The sequence below is a fragment of the Pelecanus crispus genome, chromosome 13 (assembly GCF_030463565.1).
Source record: "Pelecanus crispus isolate bPelCri1 chromosome 13, bPelCri1.pri, whole genome shotgun sequence".
Classification (NCBI taxonomy): Eukaryota; Metazoa; Chordata; class Aves; order Pelecaniformes; family Pelecanidae; genus Pelecanus; species Pelecanus crispus.
The window spans coordinates 23,100,244-23,124,724 of record NC_134655.1 but is presented as its reverse complement, the minus strand read 5'-3'; the positions used below and the strand labels follow the sequence as shown (position 1 = coordinate 23,124,724).

The 24,481-nt window shown below is 39.0% G+C and overlaps 1 protein-coding gene across 1 annotated transcript in view; it reads right to left on the bottom strand.

Moving 5' to 3' along the window:
- Nucleotides 1-24,481, bottom strand: part of BRWD3 (bromodomain and WD repeat domain containing 3) — a 60,249-nt gene that overhangs the window by 16,114 nt on the left and 19,654 nt on the right. Inside the window, exons 7-24 of the mRNA XM_075720896.1 lie at nucleotides 23,495-23,655; nucleotides 21,451-21,672; nucleotides 19,713-19,813; nucleotides 18,932-19,002; nucleotides 17,673-17,773; nucleotides 15,811-15,851; nucleotides 11,518-11,622; nucleotides 9,897-10,050; nucleotides 9,233-9,367; nucleotides 8,005-8,133; nucleotides 7,370-7,595; nucleotides 6,518-6,688; nucleotides 4,470-4,653; nucleotides 3,868-3,961; nucleotides 3,080-3,229; nucleotides 2,175-2,251; nucleotides 995-1,172; nucleotides 272-388 (exon numbers count right to left, since the gene is read on the bottom strand). Coding sequence (XP_075577011.1) covers nucleotides 272-388; nucleotides 995-1,172; nucleotides 2,175-2,251; nucleotides 3,080-3,229; nucleotides 3,868-3,961; nucleotides 4,470-4,653; nucleotides 6,518-6,688; nucleotides 7,370-7,595; nucleotides 8,005-8,133; nucleotides 9,233-9,367; nucleotides 9,897-10,050; nucleotides 11,518-11,622; nucleotides 15,811-15,851; nucleotides 17,673-17,773; nucleotides 18,932-19,002; nucleotides 19,713-19,813; nucleotides 21,451-21,672; nucleotides 23,495-23,655 — 2,417 coding nt within the window. The remainder of the gene's footprint in view (nucleotides 1-271; nucleotides 389-994; nucleotides 1,173-2,174; nucleotides 2,252-3,079; nucleotides 3,230-3,867; nucleotides 3,962-4,469; nucleotides 4,654-6,517; nucleotides 6,689-7,369; nucleotides 7,596-8,004; nucleotides 8,134-9,232; nucleotides 9,368-9,896; nucleotides 10,051-11,517; nucleotides 11,623-15,810; nucleotides 15,852-17,672; nucleotides 17,774-18,931; nucleotides 19,003-19,712; nucleotides 19,814-21,450; nucleotides 21,673-23,494; nucleotides 23,656-24,481) is intronic.

Below are 24,481 nucleotides of genomic sequence, written 5' to 3'. Positions count from 1 at the left end.
CAAAAGTGGCACCTGCTATGTGCTTTCAAACTTGGGATTGTTAAGAAGTGTGCAGGTTTGTCTGAAGAAGCTGCTACTCATAAGTTGCACGTGCACAAAAAGAGACATAGGACAGCTACTTGTAAACAGCTGATTGCCTGAGGAAAAAAAAGTTATCAAAACTCAGCCTATCTTGAGCACGATTCACTGAAAATATTGCGAGATTTAATAGCCCTGACCAAAACAAGCTCATCAGCCTAGGTGGGAATTTCAGAATTGCTACGCTCGTTACCTCATCTCCCATTTGTGGGACAAAAGGTGAGCGGCGGGGTATGGTATCCAAGATCCACTGTGGGGCAAGCCATTCTTCGCTGGGTTCACCTTCCATCGAAAGCAGTCCACTTGGTTTCTTAAATATATTACATTAAATTTAGAATGCAAGCTGTAATTACTATGGCAGAATACACGAAAAACCGATCATACAGCACCTACTGAAGATAACTAGATAGAAAGGCAAAGCAGATGCTGAATGTCAACCTTCCAAAAACCTCAACTAAATAGTAGGGAATAAGACATGTTTGTTATAACTATAACAGAAGATTAAAATGTTCATAAAGAAAGAGATTATATTTCTTTCCTTAGAAATATTCTAAATGTTTTCTTTAAAAAATACTAGGAAAAAGAAATCTGACAATGTAGGTACAATACAGATACATTATAATTTTACAACAAAACCACCTTGGAGTAAATCTAACTACAGTGAAGAACATAAATTTAGGAGAAAACATCCCACCTGTAATGGAGAACTACCTGCATGAAAATTGCAGTACATCTGTGTCACCACAGCACCAAAACAAAACAAAATTACTCTGGTATTACAATTATTGTGCTATCTATAGGATCTTTCTTACTGCATATTTGTGAAAAAGTTTACTTCAAAAACAACCACTCCAAAAAAAAAAGAAAAAAGTATATTCATAAAGCAAAAAGACCCTCAAAAATTAAAAATGCTGACCTTTTTTCTAGGCTGTTTAAGTTTCCTTCGTTTTGGCTCCAGTCCTTTTGTTCCCTTCATATTTTCATCTTCAGAACTACTACAGATTTTCCGAGCTGCCTGCCTGGTTTGTCTCTTTGGAGGCTGGAGATTAATTCCAGCATCTGCTGTCCAGTCAGAATATTCACTTGATGAATCACTGTAGATAATAAAAAGTTGTAAGAAAGAAAACAGCACTTCAGTTTTCACACAATGGAGTGAAAGGTCCAAACATTCAACCTGTTCTTCTGGTTATGTGGAACAGATGTCAGGATTAGCACAAAATTTCATTCTCATGTGAATTTGAAGAAAACCTAAGTGCTATCTAGTTTGTGTATTCCAGCAAATTATTTTATCAATTGCAAACTCAAGGTAAACCTAAAGTTATGGCTGATATCTATTTTCATACCTATTATCTTAGCGATTCATAGACTGACTTCATAAGAACCGACTGCACAAAATGCATGAAAAACTCAGAAAACTAGAGCGCTCTTCTAAAAATACAGTTCTGACTTCTTTAATATCCAAATAACACCCGTACAGTATTTATATTAGCTCATGGCCCTTCCAGCCATAAAAGCATAACATTAAAAATAAGAAAAGAGACTGTAGCAATTGTACAGAAATACATATTGACCACAGAAAAACTAGGAAATACTGGTGTGAACAGAAGATATGTATGCACTTCTATCAATATATCTATTGCATATGACTAACTGGCACTGATTTTTTCAAGCAGTTCTTAATTAAAGACAACATTTTCTTACAAATGGTCTTTCAAAATTGTTCTTGACTTTGGGGGGAAAAAAAAAAAAAGGCCACAAAAAAAATACAGTATGAAATGCTTCATGAAGAATTGGGGGGGGGAGTCAGTCGTCAAAATTAAGGATTTTTCACACTGGTTTTCTGTTAAATAGTGTTACAAAAACTTCTACAATTACTTAGTCACTCAACTACATAGAACTATTTGTCTGTTCACAGACTCCACAAATTTTGTTGGCTACTGTTTTAAACTACCTGAGCATACTAAACACTTTGCTTCAATCTGTCACAAGGTGTAACAAACCTGTACTGACTTGTAGTCATAGTGCCACAATACCAACTGCCTTACTTAAATGAGTTAATCAACTAATGCTACCAATTAAGAGAGCAGTAAAGCTACCTGGAACTGCTTTCACTTTGCCATGCTGCCACAGGATCATCCATGGATGCATCACTTGTGCCAACAGTCTCATCTTCCTGTATTAAAAACAAAAGGTTTCACTTTTGGGCCAAGTTTAAAAATGTATCATTTTTGTTTGCAAGCAAGTTTACAGGAGTTGTCTCACCGGAGGAAAGCTTTGTATTTTGGACCGGTTTAGCTTAAAGTAAGTCCACAATTTCTTTCTCCATCTTAATTAATATTATACTATATGCTTATATAATTTCCATGGAAAGAGATGTCAATTTTAATGGTATTACAACAGAATGAGTTCTTATTTAAGTGTCTGATTAATAAATTTTAGTGTCAAGTGACCGGCTTTATAGCTATTCTGTATGTTCAATGCATTTACAAAGTGACAACGTTCAAGTCTCTTTTTACTTTGCATTACTTCCTTAATGAGAACAAGTTATATTTAATCTGGTCTATTTTAAGTTCTTCCCTTGCCAATATCAATGATTAATACCAATACTCAATCTCTTTCAACAGCAGTCTACAGATGTAGATGAAATAGAAGTACTGAATGTGACCTAGAATATACGTGCAGTATGAAATCCCAAAATAGCAAGTGGTTTAACACAACCCAGTTAAACTTACTTGAAAATGCTTCACATTTCCAAAAATACACAACCTGTTTTAAGCTAGTTTTGAATACTGTACTGGCATTGAGGTAAATGATCCTTCTCTCTCTGAGATCAACTTACTACACTAACACCACAAACCCAAATGACTCAATGGTTGAGCGTTTCTTCCTAGGTGGAGAAACTCAGAGCCTTAAAGGTAACAGTGCTCTCGGCACATCCATTGTCAAACCGTGCTGTTTGGGAACGGGAACCTCTTTTAAAAAATCACTTGGTGTATCAGACCTCTGAGGAGCTGTCTGATTCCTCTCGTGTGCGTGCATTTTGACTTGCTCCTTGCTGACTGTGTTCTATCGTGGAGCGTGTTTGGTAGGCATGCTGGCGTTTGCGCTGGTTTCTTCTCAAAGACCTTCCACTTCCTGGTTGGTAATCGTTCTTTTATCACAGGACAGGAGGGACAAAAAGAAAAGTATTAGATTTGTTATTGAATCACTCAGTTTAAAAATGCCTCATTAAAGTGACTGTACATTGTATCACATTTGCAAATGACAACTAGGAAATCTAGAATGAGAAAGATATTTTTTGCACACTTGTGGTTCATTTCAGTGCACATGCAGGTGGATTTTTTGGTTCTATATCAATTCTACTTTTTAAAGTAGCAGTCCTTAGAAAGGAAGCTATGGAGAAATATAATTTTTTCTAAAAAATACCTGCAGTCTCTGGATAAGATAAAAGCTAACCACTTCAAAAAGTGTGGCACCTCTAATATTTCTCCTAGTTTCCAACAGTCAAACTAAACATCCACTGTGGCTCTGCTCTTTTCCTTTCCCAGCATCTCCCCACTACTGAAGCCTTAAAGATAAATTTACCACTGCTATTTGCATATTACAATATAAAGACAGGCAAATTACAGTTACAGAAGGAAGAGAGCGAGCCAGAGAAACAATTAGTACTATTGATTTCCTAAATCATTTAATGAAAGTGGTTTGGGGTTTTTTTGTTTCTCTTTTTTTTTTGCTCAGTGCTCAGAACTGCTGCACACCCAGGTTCTCTCTTCTACTGAATTAACTCACCCGTTGTAAGGTGTGGGATGGCTTTCTCTTCTTTTCAACAGTGTATAAATTAATTTCAATTTCACCTTTGGCAGCTCGACATTCTTCCTGGACCCTAATTATACATAGGAAACATCCATTTTATTCAATAAATCATCATATAACTTGACAGGTTAATTAATATACACATTAAAGTACTGGTTCCCTTGCTATAAGAAATCTGTGCACAAGTCCTCCTAGCAGCATCCACACATACTTCACTCCTGGAATCACAAGTTAAGGAAGCAAACTTGTTAGTTGAGCATGCATAATTATTTTCAAGAAAACTGAAATGTATTTAAATTATTTTTGTGTTTTTTTAAAAAAAAGGAAAAATGTGGTATGTGAACAACTGAAGAAAGATTCAGTTACGAAGAGAAGGAATTACTATTCTCAACTCTCCACCAGAGGTTACCACTCTAATCCCAGTAGCTGGATTTCAAAACAAACAAACCAACCAACCCACCCTCAAAAGCCAACACATTTCTGAAAAACTATTTGTTAAAACTCGTAACAGGTGTATGGAAGAATCATTAAACATTATACAACTTAATCGTTTTTTCCTGTCTCACTTAGCGTCTTACTTGCTGATGCCTGGAGGAAGCTCATTCACCACTACTCTCCTGCTCCACGCCATGAGATCCCTCTCCGTTGCCATTTGACTTCGGGGAGCATTGTGATGCATCTGCCGGACCCCTTCAATCTGACCGCTTCTCCGGAGACCAACGTTTGGCGGAGATGTAACATCCAAACCTGGACTTCGAAGAGCTAAGGAAGAAAAAGATTTTTCTTCACTTCTACAAACCGTCAATAAAATCTAGAATTTAAAGCTTAAGGACTGCACGGAGATTCTTTTCTGACAATACACAGCACTTATTCTATGTGAAGTGGCTTTGTCTTTTGCTTCAGATGAACATTTTTGTGTATTGGCCTTGGACTACTGGAGATGTGTATGCTACTGTAACATCACTGTGGCTTGCTACGTCTCAGAGACATCTGAGGCAAGCAAAGAATATAATCCATGAGAAAAGTTTTAAAGGCACTGAAGTGACCTTCAGATCAAAGTCTTGTCAACTGTTTAAAGGCTCTGAAATCATGAATCTTAAATTCTATGGTACAAGAAGAGATGAGGTTGACATCTAAAATAATAGACTGCTGCAAGGTTCAAGGTTTCTGTTGTACCTCCGTTTGTTCTGTATTTGTAATGCTTATCTACTGTGCCAGAGGCACTGCTCCTTCTCCGGGCTTTTCATCAGGTGGCACAACAACGCAGTACTACATACTCAGGAGAAAACAGAGACTGAATCTTTAGGTAGCAAAGCGAGACAAAAAGGCTGATACTATCAGAATCACTGCTAGCATTGTCTTAACTTATCTCATCATTTGGGAATGCATTGCCACAATTTCAACATGCTTAAATATGGTTAACCGTATGAATAAATTCCATGCACGGTTGTGCAAACCTATATAAAAGTATTTGGCTATTAAAACATCAAGTACTTTATGTATATTTTAATTAACTCACACAAAGGAGCAGTTCATGGAGCAAAGCCACTGATCAATGCAAATTCTGTAAGGTCACAGTACTTTAATTTCCATACCACGCATATCTGGAAATTCCCTTTCACACAAATACAGGGATACACAAACAAAATTGAGAACTGGGATTGCACAACGCATCAATGTGTCATAAGAAGCAGAAAAGACTTCTTGTCAGTTGAAGCTGGCTTCTAGGCCACCTTCTTGACAATACCAATTTAGATCAATGCAAAAGTGTATTTTCAGCATTTTTCACTAACATTTTTCCTTTTCTTTCTGGAATAAAGACAAGGGACTCCAAATCTAGCAATCCTAATGGGCTTTGCCAGGAAATCTATTTGAAACGTGCGCAATCAGTCATTTAACCTAGAACTAATTTATTAGTGGATGTAAATTTTTTAAAAGCTCAGGATGACTTGCAGCACAAGTCCACAGCATCTGCTCTCTTACATCAGCTGCACTCAGTCAGCTGCCTCACAAGTCAGCTGTTCACATCTGACTGAGTTTGTTTTAAATTTTTAATCACTTTGTGTATTAAAAATAAAATCGCAGTAGCAGAACTCTTACCAGGAGAATAATCTCAAGCTTTCTAAGGAAACACTAAGACAGAGCAGACATGTTTATTTTATAAACAGCGATGCTCAGCGTTAGCATTTATGCTGCAACGGGAAGCCATTAGTCTGTCACAACATTGTATTCCATTGACATTCTCTAATTACATGCTGTTATCTTGACATTATGCAGTTACAAAGTATCATCTCTGCAGTGACTGACATCAAGACAATACAGTGAACTTTATGTTTATTTTTTAGGAAAGGATTATAACAGGAATAATTACAGTCTAATAGTTCTAGGTAATCAGATACAGCCCAGTTAGGCCATTGTGTGCCCTCAGCTGCACCTTAAACTTTTAATTCCTCTGCCAGCATCAGCAGAACGTCCAACTGCTCCACACAGGTTAACAATGTGTGTAAGAACAAGAGAGAAAAGCATCCTCAGAGACGTAGTCCCAGAACTTCCATTAACACATTTTGATTAGCACCTTACTGTGCTTCAGGAAAAGAAATGACAGAGGTAACGAAGGGACACTTACCTCCATTAACAGAGTGGGATCTATTGAGTGGAGGGTTTGGAAGAGTTTCTCCTTCATTAATTAGTCTCAGATCTTGTTCCCTCTGTAGCTCTCTGATCATTCCATCAAGGATACTCTCATCCTGGTCATTAGTTTGCTGCCCAATGACTTGTTCAACTACTTCGCCATCGCCTTGACAAGAACAAAGCCACAACTGTTTATAAAATGATTAATTTCTGTTTTACTAAACACCATAGAAACAATCAAATTTCAAATGGTGCACAATTATTTGTCTGCTCTGCAAAACATCTGATCACCAGCTGGCCTTCTGCTCTCATGTAATAAACGGAGGCAAAGTTTAAAGGAGAATAATAACCTAAAATTACAGACCACACGTGAAATACAAACACAAACCCTTAGAAACAGGAGAAAGAAATTATGCTTCAGTTGTTAATAATGGAAGATCTCTTCTGGAGATCAGCGTTTTGCAAAAGTTTATATCTACAAGAAAAAAAAACTATTTTAAAAAAGCTATTTTTTCAATGTCTATCTTACCTTCCTGCTTCCTTACTCACACACAGAGTCACACCAAGGTTAATGGGACAATTCTTTAAGCATGCTGCCATATACCTGGTACAAATCCACAGATTTTGGAATACTGCAGTCTCCTCGTCTTGCCTCCAGTCAAGTTGATTCCATACACTTCCTTTATGCCATAAACCCACCCCATCTTCTCTTCTACCTCTACACTAAATTTAAAGCACTAGTTTCGGAAGACAACTGAAACAAACAAATCCTTACAGTACCATCCTACTGAGCTGGTGCTCAATACTGTGCCATACATGTATTATGCATGAGTTTTAGACAGCATACCATTAGCTACATATCCCAGCTGAGGAATAAGTTGTTCATCCTTGCAATTTTCCCTCCCTGGTACCAGCCGCTGAAATCTCGTGGGATGAGGATTTCCATCCACATCCACCAAGAACGGAGGAGGCATAAGATGTGGAGCCTGTTGAGTCTGTTCATCCAACACATAGTTATTTGCATCACGGATCAGTGGTCGGTAATCCGTATGGAAGAACATCTGATCTGGAATCTGCAAGAAAAGCAATTTAGTAAATAAATCAATGGCCATTTGCAGCTGTCTTGCTGCTTTGGAATGGCTCCCATACCCATAAACCACAACTCCTACACTTAGGATCAGCAGAAGAAATGTTATGACAGAGAACAGATTCCTACCACAAATGTGTTTTATTACCAAGGCCTGATGCAAAAATTCAATAGTAAAATATGCCAACAGAGGTGAATAGACAGAAGTTAATGCTTTGTTCCCCTGTCTAGAGATTTTCTTGTCCAAATCTTTTTTGATTTAGGTAAACAGCAACTGCTTCACGATCTAATTACTATTTTGTCTGGGGCAGGGTGAGGGAATAAACTGTAACACAGATACTTCTAAGACAAAATCAGGTCAAGACACAGAAGATTTCAGAATTCATTCAGCCCACCTTTTCATAATATTTATTGCATCCAAAACCAAATAGTAGCAGATGTCCATGAGAGTCTGTGCAGGCAAAATGCTGTCCATCTGGTGAGAACTTGCAATCAAAAACAGCTCCATGGCCTTGGCCTTCAATCTGTGTACAAGCACAGAGCATGCTTTTCACAACCATTCATTCTCTACAGCAGCATTTTTACAAAAATTTCACCTGCGCTCCAACAAGTCTTTCATCCTAATTCTGTGTAATTTCTCATCTCGCTCATGACTGATTTACACTTAATTATTAAGGCTAAACTGAACAATGCAGTAAAACCTTGCATTCTCTCTTTGTCCTGAAATTTCAGTACAAATTTTAATGCCTGTTCTGGAACAAACACCTAGAAGTCTACATCTTATGTTAATGGAAAACATAGGGCAAGCCTGCACCAAAGATCTCAGACATGCATTGGCTCCGTACAAGCAGGTTTCGCGGCCCCAAGTGCCAGGAGGCTAGCTCAGGTCCTGAAGCAGTACAGCTGCATTTGCTCAGCACTGGAACCAAACCAAAAACCCGGCACTGGGTGCATTAAGATAGATGCAGCCCAGAGCCAACCATACCATTTCCCAGACCACAGCACTGTGCTACAACACACAGGCTTACTGGTTTTCATTGCTCTACCTTGGGAGTTACTGTAATCTTTTGCATGGTATAACCATATCCATACACACGAATAACATTCAGATGTAACAGATCCCATGAAAGACTTGCTGCTACACTTACAGTATGTGAAAACATACTTTGGTATTGCTTACTGAAGAGCACAGGTTAGGGGTTTTTTTTAATATGTAGAAGTTTTCCCCTAATCCTGTTGTAAAATTGGTCACAATAGGTATATAATGAAATCTGCTTTTGCCTCAATCATAGAATCGTTTAGGTTGGAAAAGAGCTTTAAGATCATCCAGTCCAACTATTAACCTAACACTACCAAGTCCACCACTAAACCAATTGAGGGGAGAGGAATAATAATTAATTTCATGTTTCCTGGCTTGGTGGCTGGATTATTTTTAATGAAAGCAAAAATTAGGAATCACTAAGGTTGGAAACGATCTCTAAGGTCATCAGTCCAACCATTAACCCAACACCACCATGCCCACTAAACCATGTCCCAAAGCGCCACATCCACATGTTTTGTCAACAAAAAGACCAGTTTTACACAAATGGGAACTCCTCCCGCCCCTTCCCTGATCATTCTTACCATGTTAAAGTAATTGCGAATTTTTGTTCCTTTGTCTATATCCCAAACAAAAATATTTCCATCATGACCCGCCGAAAGTACAATCCTTTGGTCAAACGGATGGGCCTCCAGAACAAAAACTTCATCATCGTGACCCTGCAATGAAAGCAGGGTGAAAAAGAAAGTAATGTTTCTCCATGTGGTATCTCCAAACATGCTAGTATTTAGTGTGAGGACATCTCAGTTCAGGTAGTCATCCATGACGGCTCGACTTACTGGATCTTAGTCTAGAACTGTGTCCATACTTGTCAACATTTCTGTCAGAGCCTTGGCATTACTACTGCCCACTTTGTAAGTGCCTCGGACTGTAGCTCAGCACAGCTGAGATGGAGAGGGACGAGGAGGAAGAAGAAATCAGCAGTGAGGACAGCTGCAGCCCTCTAACCTGGGCACAAACAGTGGCCTCCAAAGGGCTCCCTTGTCAGCCAGCAGTCACCAGGGTCTAGCAGCATTTTGGTCATCAGCTCCTCTCCCCATGACACACAACTCCTCCCAATAAGCATAGGACAGGTGGCCTACTTCAGGACAAACCACTCCCCGTCAAGGGGAATGATGATGCAGTTCAGCCTCAGATTTCAGAGCTGACCTATAACCATTGGGGATTACCCACTTGAATTCTACTCACACACAAGCTATGAAGAAGCTGCCCTGTGGACGAGTTCCACACTTTGAGAAGGAAGTTGTTGACTGCGGTGATGACAGTGGCATCATATCTATCCCAAGCCACCATAGTAACCTTCAGTTTAGTCACCTTATCCTCCCCAGATGCTACATTGTTTCTAAAGAAATTAAGAATTTAAAGAAGAAATAAATCAGTAACTACGTATGGAAACATTTAACAGCGCTAATTCAGTATGAAATTAGGGAAAGCATGGCTGCCACCACTGTGGCTACTGGCTAATGCAGGAGAATGAAGAATGGCATCTGCAGCGGTAAAAAACAGATACAGAAAATATTCTGTACCACTAAGGTTTATAGAGTTTTATTTCCTTAAAGAGGACAAGTTTCTCTTCTGTTCTTAAGCAATCATCCTCGCCTACCTCAATTCTGTCTTTCAAGCTATTCAGTTCTATTAAGTTTTTCCTACAAGGCTTTTTTCTTATCAGTGATCAATACGAGTAAACTCCATAATGAGCAAAAACATGCTAAATAAATCCAAATCATACTTTGACAGCTAACTTATTAAAAATGTAACCGTATGAAATATAAAGAATTCTGCAAAGCAAAATGCCTAATGGATTTCTCCATCTCCGCTTTTTGTTACTGTGCATATTCGATTACAAGGCCACTTACAGAAGTCACTTGAGGATCTCAAAAAGAAACACTCAAAACCCTAATTGAACCGGAGAACCAGATCACCATACTTGAAAACTTAAGGAAAAATACAATGTTAAGAAACATTCTGGATGTATTTATACTACAACAATTTTGCCAGACAACTCAGGCCTTGGAATAAAATAAGAAATCCAAAAATGTGTTTCCAAACAAATGTTGTCAGGAAAAAGAATCTATGTCACATCTCTCATTAACTTTCTGCTTACTGTCATTTGTCCTCAGGTGGGTAAAATAAGCTGTAATGGGCCACACTTTTTTTTTTTTTAACTAAAATTATTTACTAAATTTATTTACTAGAATAGTAACTGGAATCATAGAAGAAACTGTCAATTACCTATAACAGTGGCTGCATGATGCTAGAAACTGTTGAACATGTTCATATTTACATTCATATCGTACATTTTGCTCATTTTTCTCCACTTTAACTTTATTATTCCTTATAATTTGAACTGCATTCCATAGCACAAGAAACAAAATAGCACAGCATATAATATAAAATAAACACTAACCACCTGGGGAAGCTGATTATGGCAGTTGCTACTATTTGAGAGATGACAGAAACTAACACTTGTTTTGGACATTTTTTAAAAAAAAACATGCAGGTCAGCATATGATCAATGAGGTTCTACTAAAAACCTCTTTCTGGGAGATGAACTCTATTTGACATTCTTACTTTGTATATAAAATACTAAATATTCCCCAACGGTTACAGTAAGGAACTACCAATGTATTAATATTGTCTTTTGGGGGCTAATTAACTGTGTAACTTAACAGATAGAGCCATGGCATTTTCAATACTCAAAAAACATGCACTGAAGTTAACTCAAAATGGAAGTAAATATATAGTTTTCAGTATGACAGAAGATTTTATTTTGCGTGTAAGCGTTGCTATGAAGTGTGTTCTGTTTTACCCTGCCATTTTAGTAGCCATATCCAGGACTACACTCTTCCAATCTTGCTGATGATAGTGCCATACTCTTGCTGTTCCATCTCTGCTTCCACTGACAAATCTTAAGCTACGGAAAAAAAAAGAAAAAAAAAAAAAAAGTCATGAAATTCTGAATAAACATAAGTCACTGCTGCTTTTGGTCTAATACCCACATGCCCATCTTAGGATCTTATTTTCTTGCTATTCAGTAGCTTCGCTATGGAGTTTTCCATCCTCAGCAACAGTGCGGGCATGCTAAATCCTGTGGCAAGAATATTTAGGAGCTTGGCAGAGGACTGTCATTCACCTTAGGAAAGGTCACTACAAGGACTTACTTTTATGTTAGTCTGCAACAAACAGGCACACACGCACATGTACACAAGCATATATATATACACAAGCATATATATATACACTTGGACGTGTATACTTATGTATATATACTTGTCTTGCTCTCTATATGCCCACACATAGGCGTGTTTAACAACTCATAAAATATCCGTGAACTACTGCCACAGGAAACAGGCAGCTACAAAATGCTGGCAAGCCAAGAGCACACCCATTCACACCAGCACAGAAGCTAGAATGTATTTAATCTTTTTTCAACACTTATTCTTTATATTGTTTGTGCATCTCTGATCTAGAGAATGTAATTAAAAGACAGTGAGGTTACAATTTTCATATCAGATACCGTACGGTACAAAAGAGTTTATATTCCACAACATTAATTACATTTGGCTACAGCTAGCAGATGGCCTTGGAATGACTTCAATGTCGTAATTCATACAAGCTGCACATTCCCTTTTTAATGACATCAGCAAATCCCTTGAGCAGTTCATCGTGGCAGCAAAGAAAAAGAAACTGCATGCCAGGAGTCTAGCATAAATTAGAATACATTAACTTAGGGACAGGGTGAAGACAGAGAAGGGAAATACCCAAGTTGAACACAGGTAGGTAGCCCTGCCTATGAAGTTGACGTGAGTATTTTCAGTTTTCAACTCCTTGTTTAAAAAATTCAAGCATCCAGCAAACACATTTAACTACATCATAATGCTTTGGCTATCAATGTCACAGAAATCATTTTTGTCGAGAAATTTGAAAAAAAAAAGCTCCTCAAGAAATCCGTTTTCACAAGATGGCCAACACCTTTAGAAGTATATTCCATTGATACACAAAACAAACAAAAAAAAAGGTAAAAAGGCAAGCCTATGCAATTTTATTTTAATAAGTGATTCTTTTACCTTTTCAGTTTCCCTGGTGTGAATTTTTTCATCATGATGAAAAAGTGTTTAAAAATGCTTGTGACAAGTTTATTTTCTTTTTATTTTTACTTCTTTATATTAAAATAAAAAGGAAGCTATCACTTTTCCATTAAAAGCATCACTACAGCATATATTTTTCAGTGACTACGTGACCTAACACCCCCAGCGAGCCCTGTGCTCTCACACCCTTTGGAAGGAACTGTTAGTACAGTTATACCAGTACATTCCCACAGGACTTTACATGACAAAGATCTCAGAGTACAGGTGCAGTTCCACTGGCAAAGCTACAGTTTTGCTTGGAAGGCTCCTGCTTGCACACATCCCTTAAACTTTCTGCCAAGCAAAGTAAGAAATATAAGCAAAAGCTGGCATAAAACCATTTCCATTAAGATGTTGATCACTAATCGAAGTTTGTCACGCCACTCTCCAACACAGCTGTGCTGCAGACGTTTGACACGCTGGCATGCCTATAGGCACCTTTACACATTTACCGTGAGCATCCTGACTTAATTCTTACATAAGAGACAGCATCCTGACTTAGCACAGTTTTAAAAACTGAAAGCTCTTCTGCAGGTTGGAATGGTTGACTTCATAAATTTTAAGACCACAGGAATACTGTTCTCATCTAAACTAATTAACTGGAAATTCAGATATTTGCCTAGAAATTCACATATTTGCCAGGTATGTCATCAGAGATAAGTAAATTATTATGAATAATAAAGCAGACCAATGAAATGATCATCAAGATCCAAAGGTCTTGGACTGTGCCTCTGTAACTGGTTCTGGACGGGTGGCAGCAACCAAGGACTGCGAGTTCAGAGAGAATGTGATGTGCACGTAGAGCAACTGTCCCCTGTTCTCAGTTCCAGCAACTGGTCAAAGTAAGTAGTGTAGCTCATAATTAGTCACATGAACGGACACAGACACACACAGTCTTCACTCCAGGAAACGTTCAGATAAGCCTGTTTAACATCACACTTGGTGATGCCGAGCTATCCAGAGGTACCGGTGACTCAGTGAAGACTAAAGATAGTGGCTTGCGAGAAGACACCACAAAAATATAGTAGGACACTACTGAAGTATTACATAAAGCATCCAAGTCCTTGTGAAAAGCCAAACAATTATAATGAGAAGAATGTGTGTAAAGGAAAGTTTTCATCTCAGATGCAGACAAATTAAGCAGGGGAATTTTATCTTAGTAGACTGGAACCAAATTTGGGATGTGAGGATCAACTGCACCTTTACATCCCATTGAAGAGCTGTTCTTTGCTTATTCCCCCTTGGAAATAAATCTGTTTTTCTGGGGGGTTGGCTTTTTCTGGCAATTTCAGAGTTATAAAAACACAAGATGAGGGATGAGGGCCTGGTTATTCACCATATCATGTTTATCACTCTAGAACCTCGTGGAAGTTGAGCTCTTATGAATTGTGAGTGTGTTTATGAAAAGAAACACTCTTCCCATATTTTTCAGAACTCTGAGCACCAGAAGAGACAACTTGCTTATTCAGTGTGCCCAGGGAGGGACCAGCAGAAGAAATCATTCACCAAGGAATTAAAGGAGACAGAGAGTAAAGGGTGGACAGCCTTATGTTTCAGCAACATACCAGCAATGTCATATTATTTGGAAAATGTTTTCAAATTATGCTAATCATTGGCTGCTTTCTGGTCCCCAGCTGGTATAAATGATACAGATAACATATGCAAGAGAAGTAAATTTCAACAAAAACCCAAACATATACATAATCTATCAAGAACACTATAAGCTTCAACATGATTCTCATATAGATCATAAAGAAGAGCACAGTGAAGTAATGAAAAAAAAACCCCAAGATAAAAGGTAGTTCTACAGTTCCTTGTTTTCATTATGCATGATACTCATCATTTAGATGCCATTATTTCCTTGATTTCCTTCCATTTCACTTCTGACAACACACCAAGTCTTATTTCCCCTTTCACGTTTATCTTCTTTTCATAAACGACTGCACTGAGTTTGTGCATCCTTTCGGTCAGCGCAGACAGCATTGCTCAGATGCTAATCTAAGAGCGTACTTCTTTGGAAGTCAGAGTCACATTGCCGTAGAACTTACTACAGTGAGGACACAGCAAGAGCAGCTGATAAAGTAGTAAAGTGGCCTCCTCGTCTGTGCCCCACTACAGAAACAAGGGCAATATATCTCCTCTGAATGCAACAGCTACCGAAAGTGCTACTGTCATTGGTAGCTTGGCCATCAGCACTGGCTATGGCTGGCAAAGAGACGTGTGGTACAGTCACCACGCTACCCCTTTGCTTCCTGCAGCTCCACAAAAAAGGGCGTCCAAAAGTCACTAACTCAAACAAGAGCCACGCAGATAAATAAACACGTATATGTGCTTATTTTTCATCTTGCTCTAACAGGACTGAAATGATGAAGCCAATAAACTTTTTTACCCCCACATTCAACCTGATATTCTAGTTAGGAAAAAATAAGAAAGAAAAGTAAGTTAGAAACCAAATCCCTGATCCCACTATAAACAATGAACATACTCAGATGTTATTGCCATCTTACCAGGTAAAAGCACCTTGCAAGAGAGGCTCCTTTAATGAAGACCAGACCACAGCTCCTTGCAGACTTACTTGTCTGACCACGTGTGTGTAACAGTTCTAACTTTTGCTTAGCGCTACATTTATTATAATGCTCTTACTCCAGAAGTAACCCCTTCTGTACTTAACATAGCTAGCTGTGAGGTAAAACACTCTCACACAGAAAGGATACAAAATTTGGTTTCTAATTTGCTGTTTGAAAAAAATACAAAGCAGAAGCATAGTTACAGAACGTTTTTGTTGTTACAGCAGAGGACAACAAGTCCAAGCTCATGGACGTGACACACATCTCGCAACATACTTTAAATAGTTTGTCTAAGATTAATCAGAGCCCACGTGCAGTCTTCCTGTTGCACCAAATTTTCTCTTGAAATGCTATTTGGAAAATTAAATCCCATACTTCTCACGTCAGAATCCCAGGACAGCCACTCACCTGTCACCGTTGTTACAGAACTGGACTGCAACCACTTTGTCCTAAATAGGAAGGAGGAAAAAAAATAGCAGTAAGTGCTCTGTAAGCTGAAACTCTCATCCAAAAAGATCTTAATGATGAGCTTCTATTTAGCAAACTGCATCTTCCCATACATCTCCTACAACGTACTATCTTACAAATTCAAGAACAGAAAAGTCGTATTTGAAGTTAAAACTTCCCCAGACATACTGCGTTGAATGCTGAAATAGAAAACTTCAGAGAGGTGATGGTTTCATGTTGCTCCAGAAGTAGCTCAGAGACAGAAACCATTTCCAACCCAGTGTCCCTGACACTTAGATGGGCGGGAGGAAGAACCTGCAGCCGCTCTGTTCTCGGCTGAGCACAGCCTTCCTGCACAGTGCCACAGGACCCTACGCACCCCGGGGTAAGCTCTGCCTGGGAAACTCTGCGCCTTTTAGGCTCCACAGAGTTAGCAGGGATAAGGAACCCCAGGAGCTCACAAGGCCTAGTAGGTACAGCACTCAAGAAGACAGAGAAAGAACGATTTAAGCAAATAAATGATGGCAGCAGGTTTGCAATTTTTAGACATAACATTAAAGCGCATCAAAATGTTTCATCAAAAAAATTGCAAACCTTGGCTTTATTTCTTTATTTTAAATTGTTGAGAAACAAATATTATGTTTTAGACATGGTTTTGCCTTTTTTATTTTGCTAAATACTTGTGTTGGCTACATGCACTTGCTATCTTTACTCCCACTGATGTCTCTAGCTCCTGATAACCAAGTGTCCAATTCAGGATTTTTTTCAGGGGTGGGCCGACAGCAGTCTGCGGTATTAAGAAGAGTAGGCTTTCAAAAATTAAAGGAATTACAGTTTATTCCAAACCTGAACTGCTGACTATAGAAAACATTTTCTCTTTGGTGAGAAAAATACTTGTTAGATTTGTTGGCTTGGAGCTCTGAGACTTAAATGGGAGACCCATGACTCCCACTGAAGTTCAGTGAATCAATTTAGACCTCAGCATTAACCCGTAAAATATTGTTAGGGCAGGCAGCTGGGCTATTAAGGTTCAAAGATAAATGCTCCAAACTCTTCACAAGCGACAGCCCCATCAGCGTTGCGCTAAGCTTTCCTTTCTGATATATTGTTTACCATGCACGTAATAAATAATGCAATCATCACCTGCTCTCGGTAACAACTAAGAAATGAAGAAAGATTTGATACTGTTTTAGTGACGCTTCTTTATGGGGTTTCATTAAAACCGAGACAGTCGATGGTTTGGATAAAAGCTAGCAAGACTCCAGCTCGAAAACTAACATTGAAAGTCATCGTACAGATATTTAAAATTGTTTGAGTTTTTACAAGAACCCTTCTGCATTACCTGAGAAAGCATGCTTTTAAGCTTACTTTATTTTCTAAATTAAATTACCATCATGATCCAAAGTTTGACTGCACACTCTAGAACCAGAATTACTTTGTGTTTTCTTGTTATGTGGATTTGTGGTCACAACTAAAGTTAAATACTCAACAGTAAATTTAATAGGAAAAATCACATCGTGCATGAAAACTGCTTTAATTCCTCATTCCAACACAGACTTTCTTCAAGACTATGGCAAAATCAGCTAGTCCCTCAGTTCCCTGGGGGCATGAAATACATAAAGCACATTTTGCACACATCTCCTGCCTCAGAGGAATTTAAAAATAAACACACCACAAATTTTCTGGCATTTAAATACCACAGTGTTGAGAGCCAACTTAACTCTAAAGACAGAAAACAAGTTGAATATGATGTACAAAATCAAAGTTCCTGAAATAAGGTAAAGCGGGGAAAAAAACCATTTGCTTTCCGGCTCTTCTCTTACCGTATGAGATTCTAACTCAGCCATTTTCTCCGGAGATTCCGAGCCCAAATAATAAATTCTTATCACGTGGTCAGTACTACCTGTTGCAATGAACATGCCACCTAAGAAAGACAGTGTTTTCTGTGAGAAGAAAAGCCATCCAAGGAACAACTCATTTTAATTACCGCTTTATTGTCAAAGCGGCAAACCAGTTTTAAACAGAAAATGTCAATGTAATCAAAACATACGTCCTGAACAAAGCAGTTAACTCTGACAACTTCTGCTTTCATCTGTATTTTCTCAGACCATATCAGCTTCAGCATAACTATGAGCTCTACAATATTTTCCAGCTGCAAACCTTTCTGAACGAAGGAAGAGAATATTGCAAGTTGCAACGTTCATCCAACAAACTACTCTGCTTTCCCTCAGAAATTACCACAGCGCTCTCCATCAGCCTATGTGGACAATTACGTGGGGAACAGTTTCATATTCTCACTGGTAAATATCAAAGAAAATATTTAAGCGCATCTTCGATATCTATTTGAGGCACATCAGAGAAATTATTGCTGAATCGGGAGTCAGTGATGAAGCTATTTTCTTGTAATGTTTGTTCTATTTACAATATTGCTCAAAAAGGGCATACTGTGTAGTTTACTGCATTGAAATGGTTTTAGTAATTTCAGGATTTCTGGTTTTAAAAAAGGAACGTGTGCAAGGCTCACATGGCTCTAGAACAGCTCTCAATTTCAGATAGCAAAAATTAATGAGAAATTACATAATTTTGCTTGTAAAAATCACTATTTTTGAGAATTCAAAGCTGCAACAAAGGATGTCAGTTAAGCTGGTATTTTCAAACACACTGAATTGATCCTCCTAGAACTTAGCCAAATTTAGAAGATCAGCAAAAGTGTAACCTCTGAACAGAGGCCACCTGTCTGCCAGATTTCAAGAACTTTTCACTCAGAAACTTTACAAGATAAAACCTGAGAAGGATGTTACAAAGAAAAAGCTCTAACGTACAAAACAACAGACTGAAAGCACAGTCTTTCTTGAAAGTGGTGAAGAGATTTTAGTCTAAATTATAGAGGAGAAAAAAAAAAAAGAAGTAGCTTGAGGCAGACACTTAGCATGGAAAATTTCAAATTATCAAAAATTGACAGTGCTGTAATTAAGTGAAGAAGGGTTTAATACCATTTGTATTTAAAAAGTAGTATCAGTCTTGTCACCAAAGGAATTATAGTTCATAAAATATTTTCAGCTACCTTACAATGCATACATACCGGAACTGAAAGACGAACAAGATATCTGAACACCAGGTCTGGACCTCTCTGCAAATTTTACAGGGCGATCCCTATATGCAACAACACATTTTTACTTGTCATTCCTTTATCCCAATGCCATTCAACAAGAACAGTGCGCTGCAGCTCAGCAGGTTAAGGTCAATACGCTCATCCTAAATCTCTTTATTTCAAAACTCTCACCTGAGTTTGCTAGAGCTTACTTTTCATTTTGGTAATTTTCTTCCTTAGTTTAGTAAGAAAACCATCATTTTCTAAATTGAGAAGACTAGTTAACTTATTTATCATCATACTCACTAATTCAAATCTATTTAAAACAGAACTTGGCAAACCATTACTCTAATAGCATTCACTCCCTATTAAGTACGGGTTTGATACCATCTACATATGTGTGTTGTTCTGATTAAAAGCAAAGAAATCCTTCTGCCTGTACATTTTGGACAAGGATTTAGTCCTAAACATAAAAGCTGAAAGTTCTTCCACAGCACTGGCTTGCAAAGCACCAACCCCAGAAATAACAGCCCTGATCTCTGCGTCCCCGTAATGCCACAGCCTCCCCAACAGACGTAAGCGAGCGCTCCCTCCCCACGCGCCGGCACGGCACTCATGCACAGCCCGCCTATGGGAGAACACATCCCGAGAAACTCGTTCATTGAGAAGGAACACGCCCTTGTTTAATTATCCCAGCATTCCTCTCCACGCTAAAACTCAAAATAAATTCGTCCTTTATTTAAGATAATTATAATTATCTAAACAGGCTTACTTAAATTTCATGGTGTTGGCATGCCACTGCCAGAAACAGATTGTTCCGTCAGCACCAGTAGAAGTGAGGTATCGTGTTGTCCCTTTCCTTGCTGGAGAGAACTAAAAATAAAGTTGTAACAGTTAAACCAGCTAATTCCTTTCTCCCCTTACATGCTGGAAACTTGTAAATGGATCTTTTTCACAAACATATTAGCTTTCTCCCCAGGAGTACAGAGAGCAGTATCAGGGATAAGCACAGAATCTGAACTTCCATAAAAATAAAGCCAAGGAATGGAAAATACCTACATTTTGACTAGCAAGTCTTTGTTTCTACCACACAAAAGTTAGTAAACTGGAGAAATGAAACAAGCTTAGACCCTTTTAATGAGGCAACAAGATGAGGAAATACTTCTTTCTAGCACAGAACTGGATCAAACATGGTAACAGAGACAAAAACAATCCCCGCACCCAAGCCCAACGAAGATCAGCAGCACAGTAGGACCCCACTCCCTCCCTCTTCCTGAACCTCTCCTCTGCCTCCCTAAGGAGTAGGAAAGCTTTTCATTCTGAAGTCTCTCACTTTAATTTCATAACTGCAGCAGTACCTTTAATCCTCTGGCTACCTGGTAATTTGATAAAGGAATCAAGCACTCTTTCCTTAAAATGCCATGACTGATTATTTTCTAAATTACCAGAGTGTTACAAAAAGCTTGTGAGGAATGTATACGTGTGTAAACAAATAATATACAAACCACAAAACCAGGTTGTAAAATATGTTTCCAAAACGATCACCTTAAAGTAAGTAACTTGCAACACAGCTGAAATCAGACAAAATTGGAAGCGTAGGCAAGAGGGGGAGAAATGAGACTCCGGGGGACAACTGGCATGATGGAGAAGACTGTGATGAATCAAAGGCAGCAAGGCTCCAGAAGAGAGGGATGCCGAGCCAAACATCCCCACTCATTCTCCCCACTATGTGCATAACCTGCCAAACTGCAGGCATTGTCTTTTTCATCCTGGAATTTTGTTTTGTCGAAGGTTTCTGCCTGGCTGTTGTGGGTTTTGGTGGGTTTTGGTTTTTTTTTCAGCAAATAAACTGCAAATTACTAGCCGTTATTGACTGTGCCACCACTAGGGAACTGAGCGCTGGCGGTTTAGTCATTTTTTTCCTGCTCTGCTATTGCTCACCGGGTGCTTGCCACCAACTGAAAGTGCCCGGGCACAAGCGCAGATTCTCTGCGAACCCTGATCTGTGCTGTACCGCGGCTGCCGCAGCGTCTGTGCATGCTGCAATATCCAGAACAGCTCCTGGTGGTACAGGCTAAGATAACGAGCAAATAAGAAATGCGGAACAAGGATTTCTAGCTGACAGTATTCCTCTGAAAAATAAACGTTCTCTGTGAACAAATGACTGACTGTTGGGTCAGTCGCTGCACAAGGACTGCCACCAAAGGTGCCAGCCATGTCTCCCTGGCTCAGCTGGTTGATCCGATGCTCTCGGTGACCATGCATTTGCCAGATCTAAGGAAGAAGCAATGGGGCCACAAAGTTAAAGGCAGCTGGAAGAAGCAGGATCATCCCCTCAGGCAGGACTGGCCACTGCACAGGAGTGAGTTTGCCAGGAAACAACACCCTCGAGTTGGGGCAAATCTACGCTGCCAAACAGAGATGAAAAGACAAGTTTCATCCCTGATTGCTAACCCACATCTCTTATTACCATTTTAATTGTAGGGTTTAGGAAAAAGGTCATTCCTTACCTGTATGGAAGTAATGGAAGCTGAATGGCCCTGCAGCACGGCGACTGGGGCACAGGTTCGAAGACACCATACTCGGACTACTTTATCACAACTGCCTGCAGCAAGCAGCGTGTTCTCGTAGTTAACGGCCATGTCAGAAATTTCAGCCGAGTGTCCTCGCAACGTTGAGAGCAGGCGCCCATCATCTGTAGCCCAGATTTTGACCAAACAATCATCTGACCCCTAATGCCACACAAAAATGCCCAAAGATTACATAAAATAATATGTTATGTGTACATAAAGTGCAGGTACACTGCGGATGAACGAGTATCTAATACACCATTGCGCCATGAACCTGCCCGAAGAGCAACTTCAGCGGGATTCCACAGACACACAACTATCTGACTTTGGGAATCGTCTTGTGGGGTCAGGGATTTAGATATTTATAAAAGAGAAGCCACCATCACGTTTCATACTAAGATACGATTGCTGCTGCCGATACAACTCCTCTCAGTACAGTTCAGTAATAATTAAGGTAAATTTAAGAAGATAAAATGTTTCATTGCATACCACCAAAAGACATATTTATCTGTGTGAGCCGGATCAAGCCAGTAGTAAAAATCAAAGCAATCATAAAACTTAAGCTCTAAGGCAAAATAGCACTTAAGCATCCGAGGGATCTCAGAGCTTCTGCCGTGCTCCTAGAGCTGTAGGGCAGCTGCACCATGAGGTTCAATTTTTGTGAACAGAATAAAGTCGGACCGCTCAAAGAGAGAAACTGGGCAACATTACGTGCAACTGAAATACTACGTCAGTGAGATTTCAGTTCAGGACAGGTCACAATTCAAAAGCAAATCCAGTACAGATCACTCTAAAATACTTTTACCTATAGCAGCAGCTACATAATTTCATACTCAATCCCAGTATTGCCAAGAATTTTTAGACAGCTCACAGACCTTTCCACTATTCAGATACTACAAAGAATACTAATACCAGCGGCTAGGATTGCCGCTGTATATTGCAAAACGTAACATAATAAAACTAACTGCAATATCAACATCGTTCGACTTTCAATTACATTTTATTAACTGCAGGTAAATTTGAACACCAATCACTTTCAGTTCTTCACGTAACTGCAGATGACATGGATTTCTTTACCGTGTAAACAAAAATGGAAAGGCCCTCATATGACCCGGCCTAATTATCATAACAACATCTCTGCTGGACCAATTCATAATGATGGAGAAGCTGGCAAGAACACAAAGACAACAACTGGCCTGCCAGGTAATCTGTTTCTAAACACCTATTGATAAGAGACAAGGGCAAAGACAAGACAGGGATTAACCTTAACAGTTAAAAGATGCATTATTCATTTGAAAAATCTGTTAATTTTTAAATATGCATAACAAAAAGCAAGGGCAGTATCACAGAAATGTATGTTAATATATTCTGGAGAAAAACTTAAAATAATGTTCATATATTCACTGACATACTACAATTTCTAGAAAGAAAATTTAGTAGAGAAGTAAACTGCAGCTGACGTAATGAGGTCTTCTATATAATGTCAGATTCTACTGAAATGTAAGAAAAGGATTGCCAGCATTTCCAAGGTTACCGAAAGGTAAAATGTAGTTTTTAAAAAAGTGTTAAGAATTAACCCAGCAAGCAGCATGCAAATTAATTCGAAATCCCAGAACACTGTAGGTGCCATTCAGTAAGAAAGATGATAAATAAAGAAAAATGAGCACGTGTTTCAAGTGAGAGTTGCAAGCCCTGGACCGGAACAACCCTGATGTAAGGTTCTACACGGGGAAGCAAACAGCTGACTAAGTTTCAGTCTACCGGAGCCGTGAGCCATTTTAAAATACCAAGTCAAGTGAAAAGTAAAAATTAGCATAGAAGGAGACAGGTTTTTCAGACATTTCAAGATTTTTCTTCCTTCCTTTTTCTGGAAGCCTTGTCTGCATCTCAGTCAGTAACTAAGAGGCTGTTGAGGGACTCAAGAAAGAAAGAAATCAAACCAAGCAAAGCAATCTTCCAAGAAAAGTACCATTTTTAAACTTACTGTAAAAATTCTTCTCCCACTGCGATCAAAGGCTATACAATAAACAGATGATAGATGTCCCAAAATTCTCTTATGCATCTTCATGTGTTGGTAGGTGGATGTTGGGAACAAGTGGCTGAAACGTCCACATCCAGTTAATTGCCTGGCAGAAATTATATTTACTGGGAGAGAAAAATAAAACAAAAAGAAAACTAAGACATGAGTTTAGTCCAGAACTGAAAGTAAATAAATATTAAATCAAGTATAATGTTTGGTAACAACTTTATTATTACAATCCATAAATCTGAACCTCTTCTACCTTACCAGAACATTCAGTACAGTCTTGTAAAAAGAAAGCCCACTCCTGATGAAGCCTTTCAATACCTACCTGTCCTGGTTTCGGCTGGGATAGAGTTAATTTTCTTCCTAGCAGCAGGCATAGTGCTGTGTTTTGGATTTAGTAGGAGAAGAATGTTGATAACATGCTGATGTTTTTAGTTGTTGCTGAGTACTGCTTATGCTAGTCAAGGACTTTTTCAGCTTCCCATGCTCTGCCAGGCGCACAAGAAACTGGGAGGGGGCACAGCCAGAAGAGTTGATCCCAACTGACCAAAGGGCTATTCCATACCATATGACGTCATGCTCAGTATATAAACTGGGGGGGGGTGGCCGGGGAGCAGCGATCGCTGCTCGGGAACTGGCTGGGTATCGGTCGGCGGGTGATGAGCAATTGCATTGTGCATCACTTGCTTCGTGTATCATTATTATTATTATCATTATTATACTGTTACTATTAGCATTACTATTTTACTTTATTTCAATTATTAAACTGTTCTTATCTCAACCCAGGAGTGTTTCTCACTCTTACTCCTCCGATTCTCTCCCCCATCCCATCGGGGTAGGGGGAGTGAGCGAGCGGCTGCGTGGTGCTTAGTTGCTGGCTGGGGCTAAACCACGACACTACCACACCACACCACACACTGCACCTGCTTTCTTAACAAAAATTAA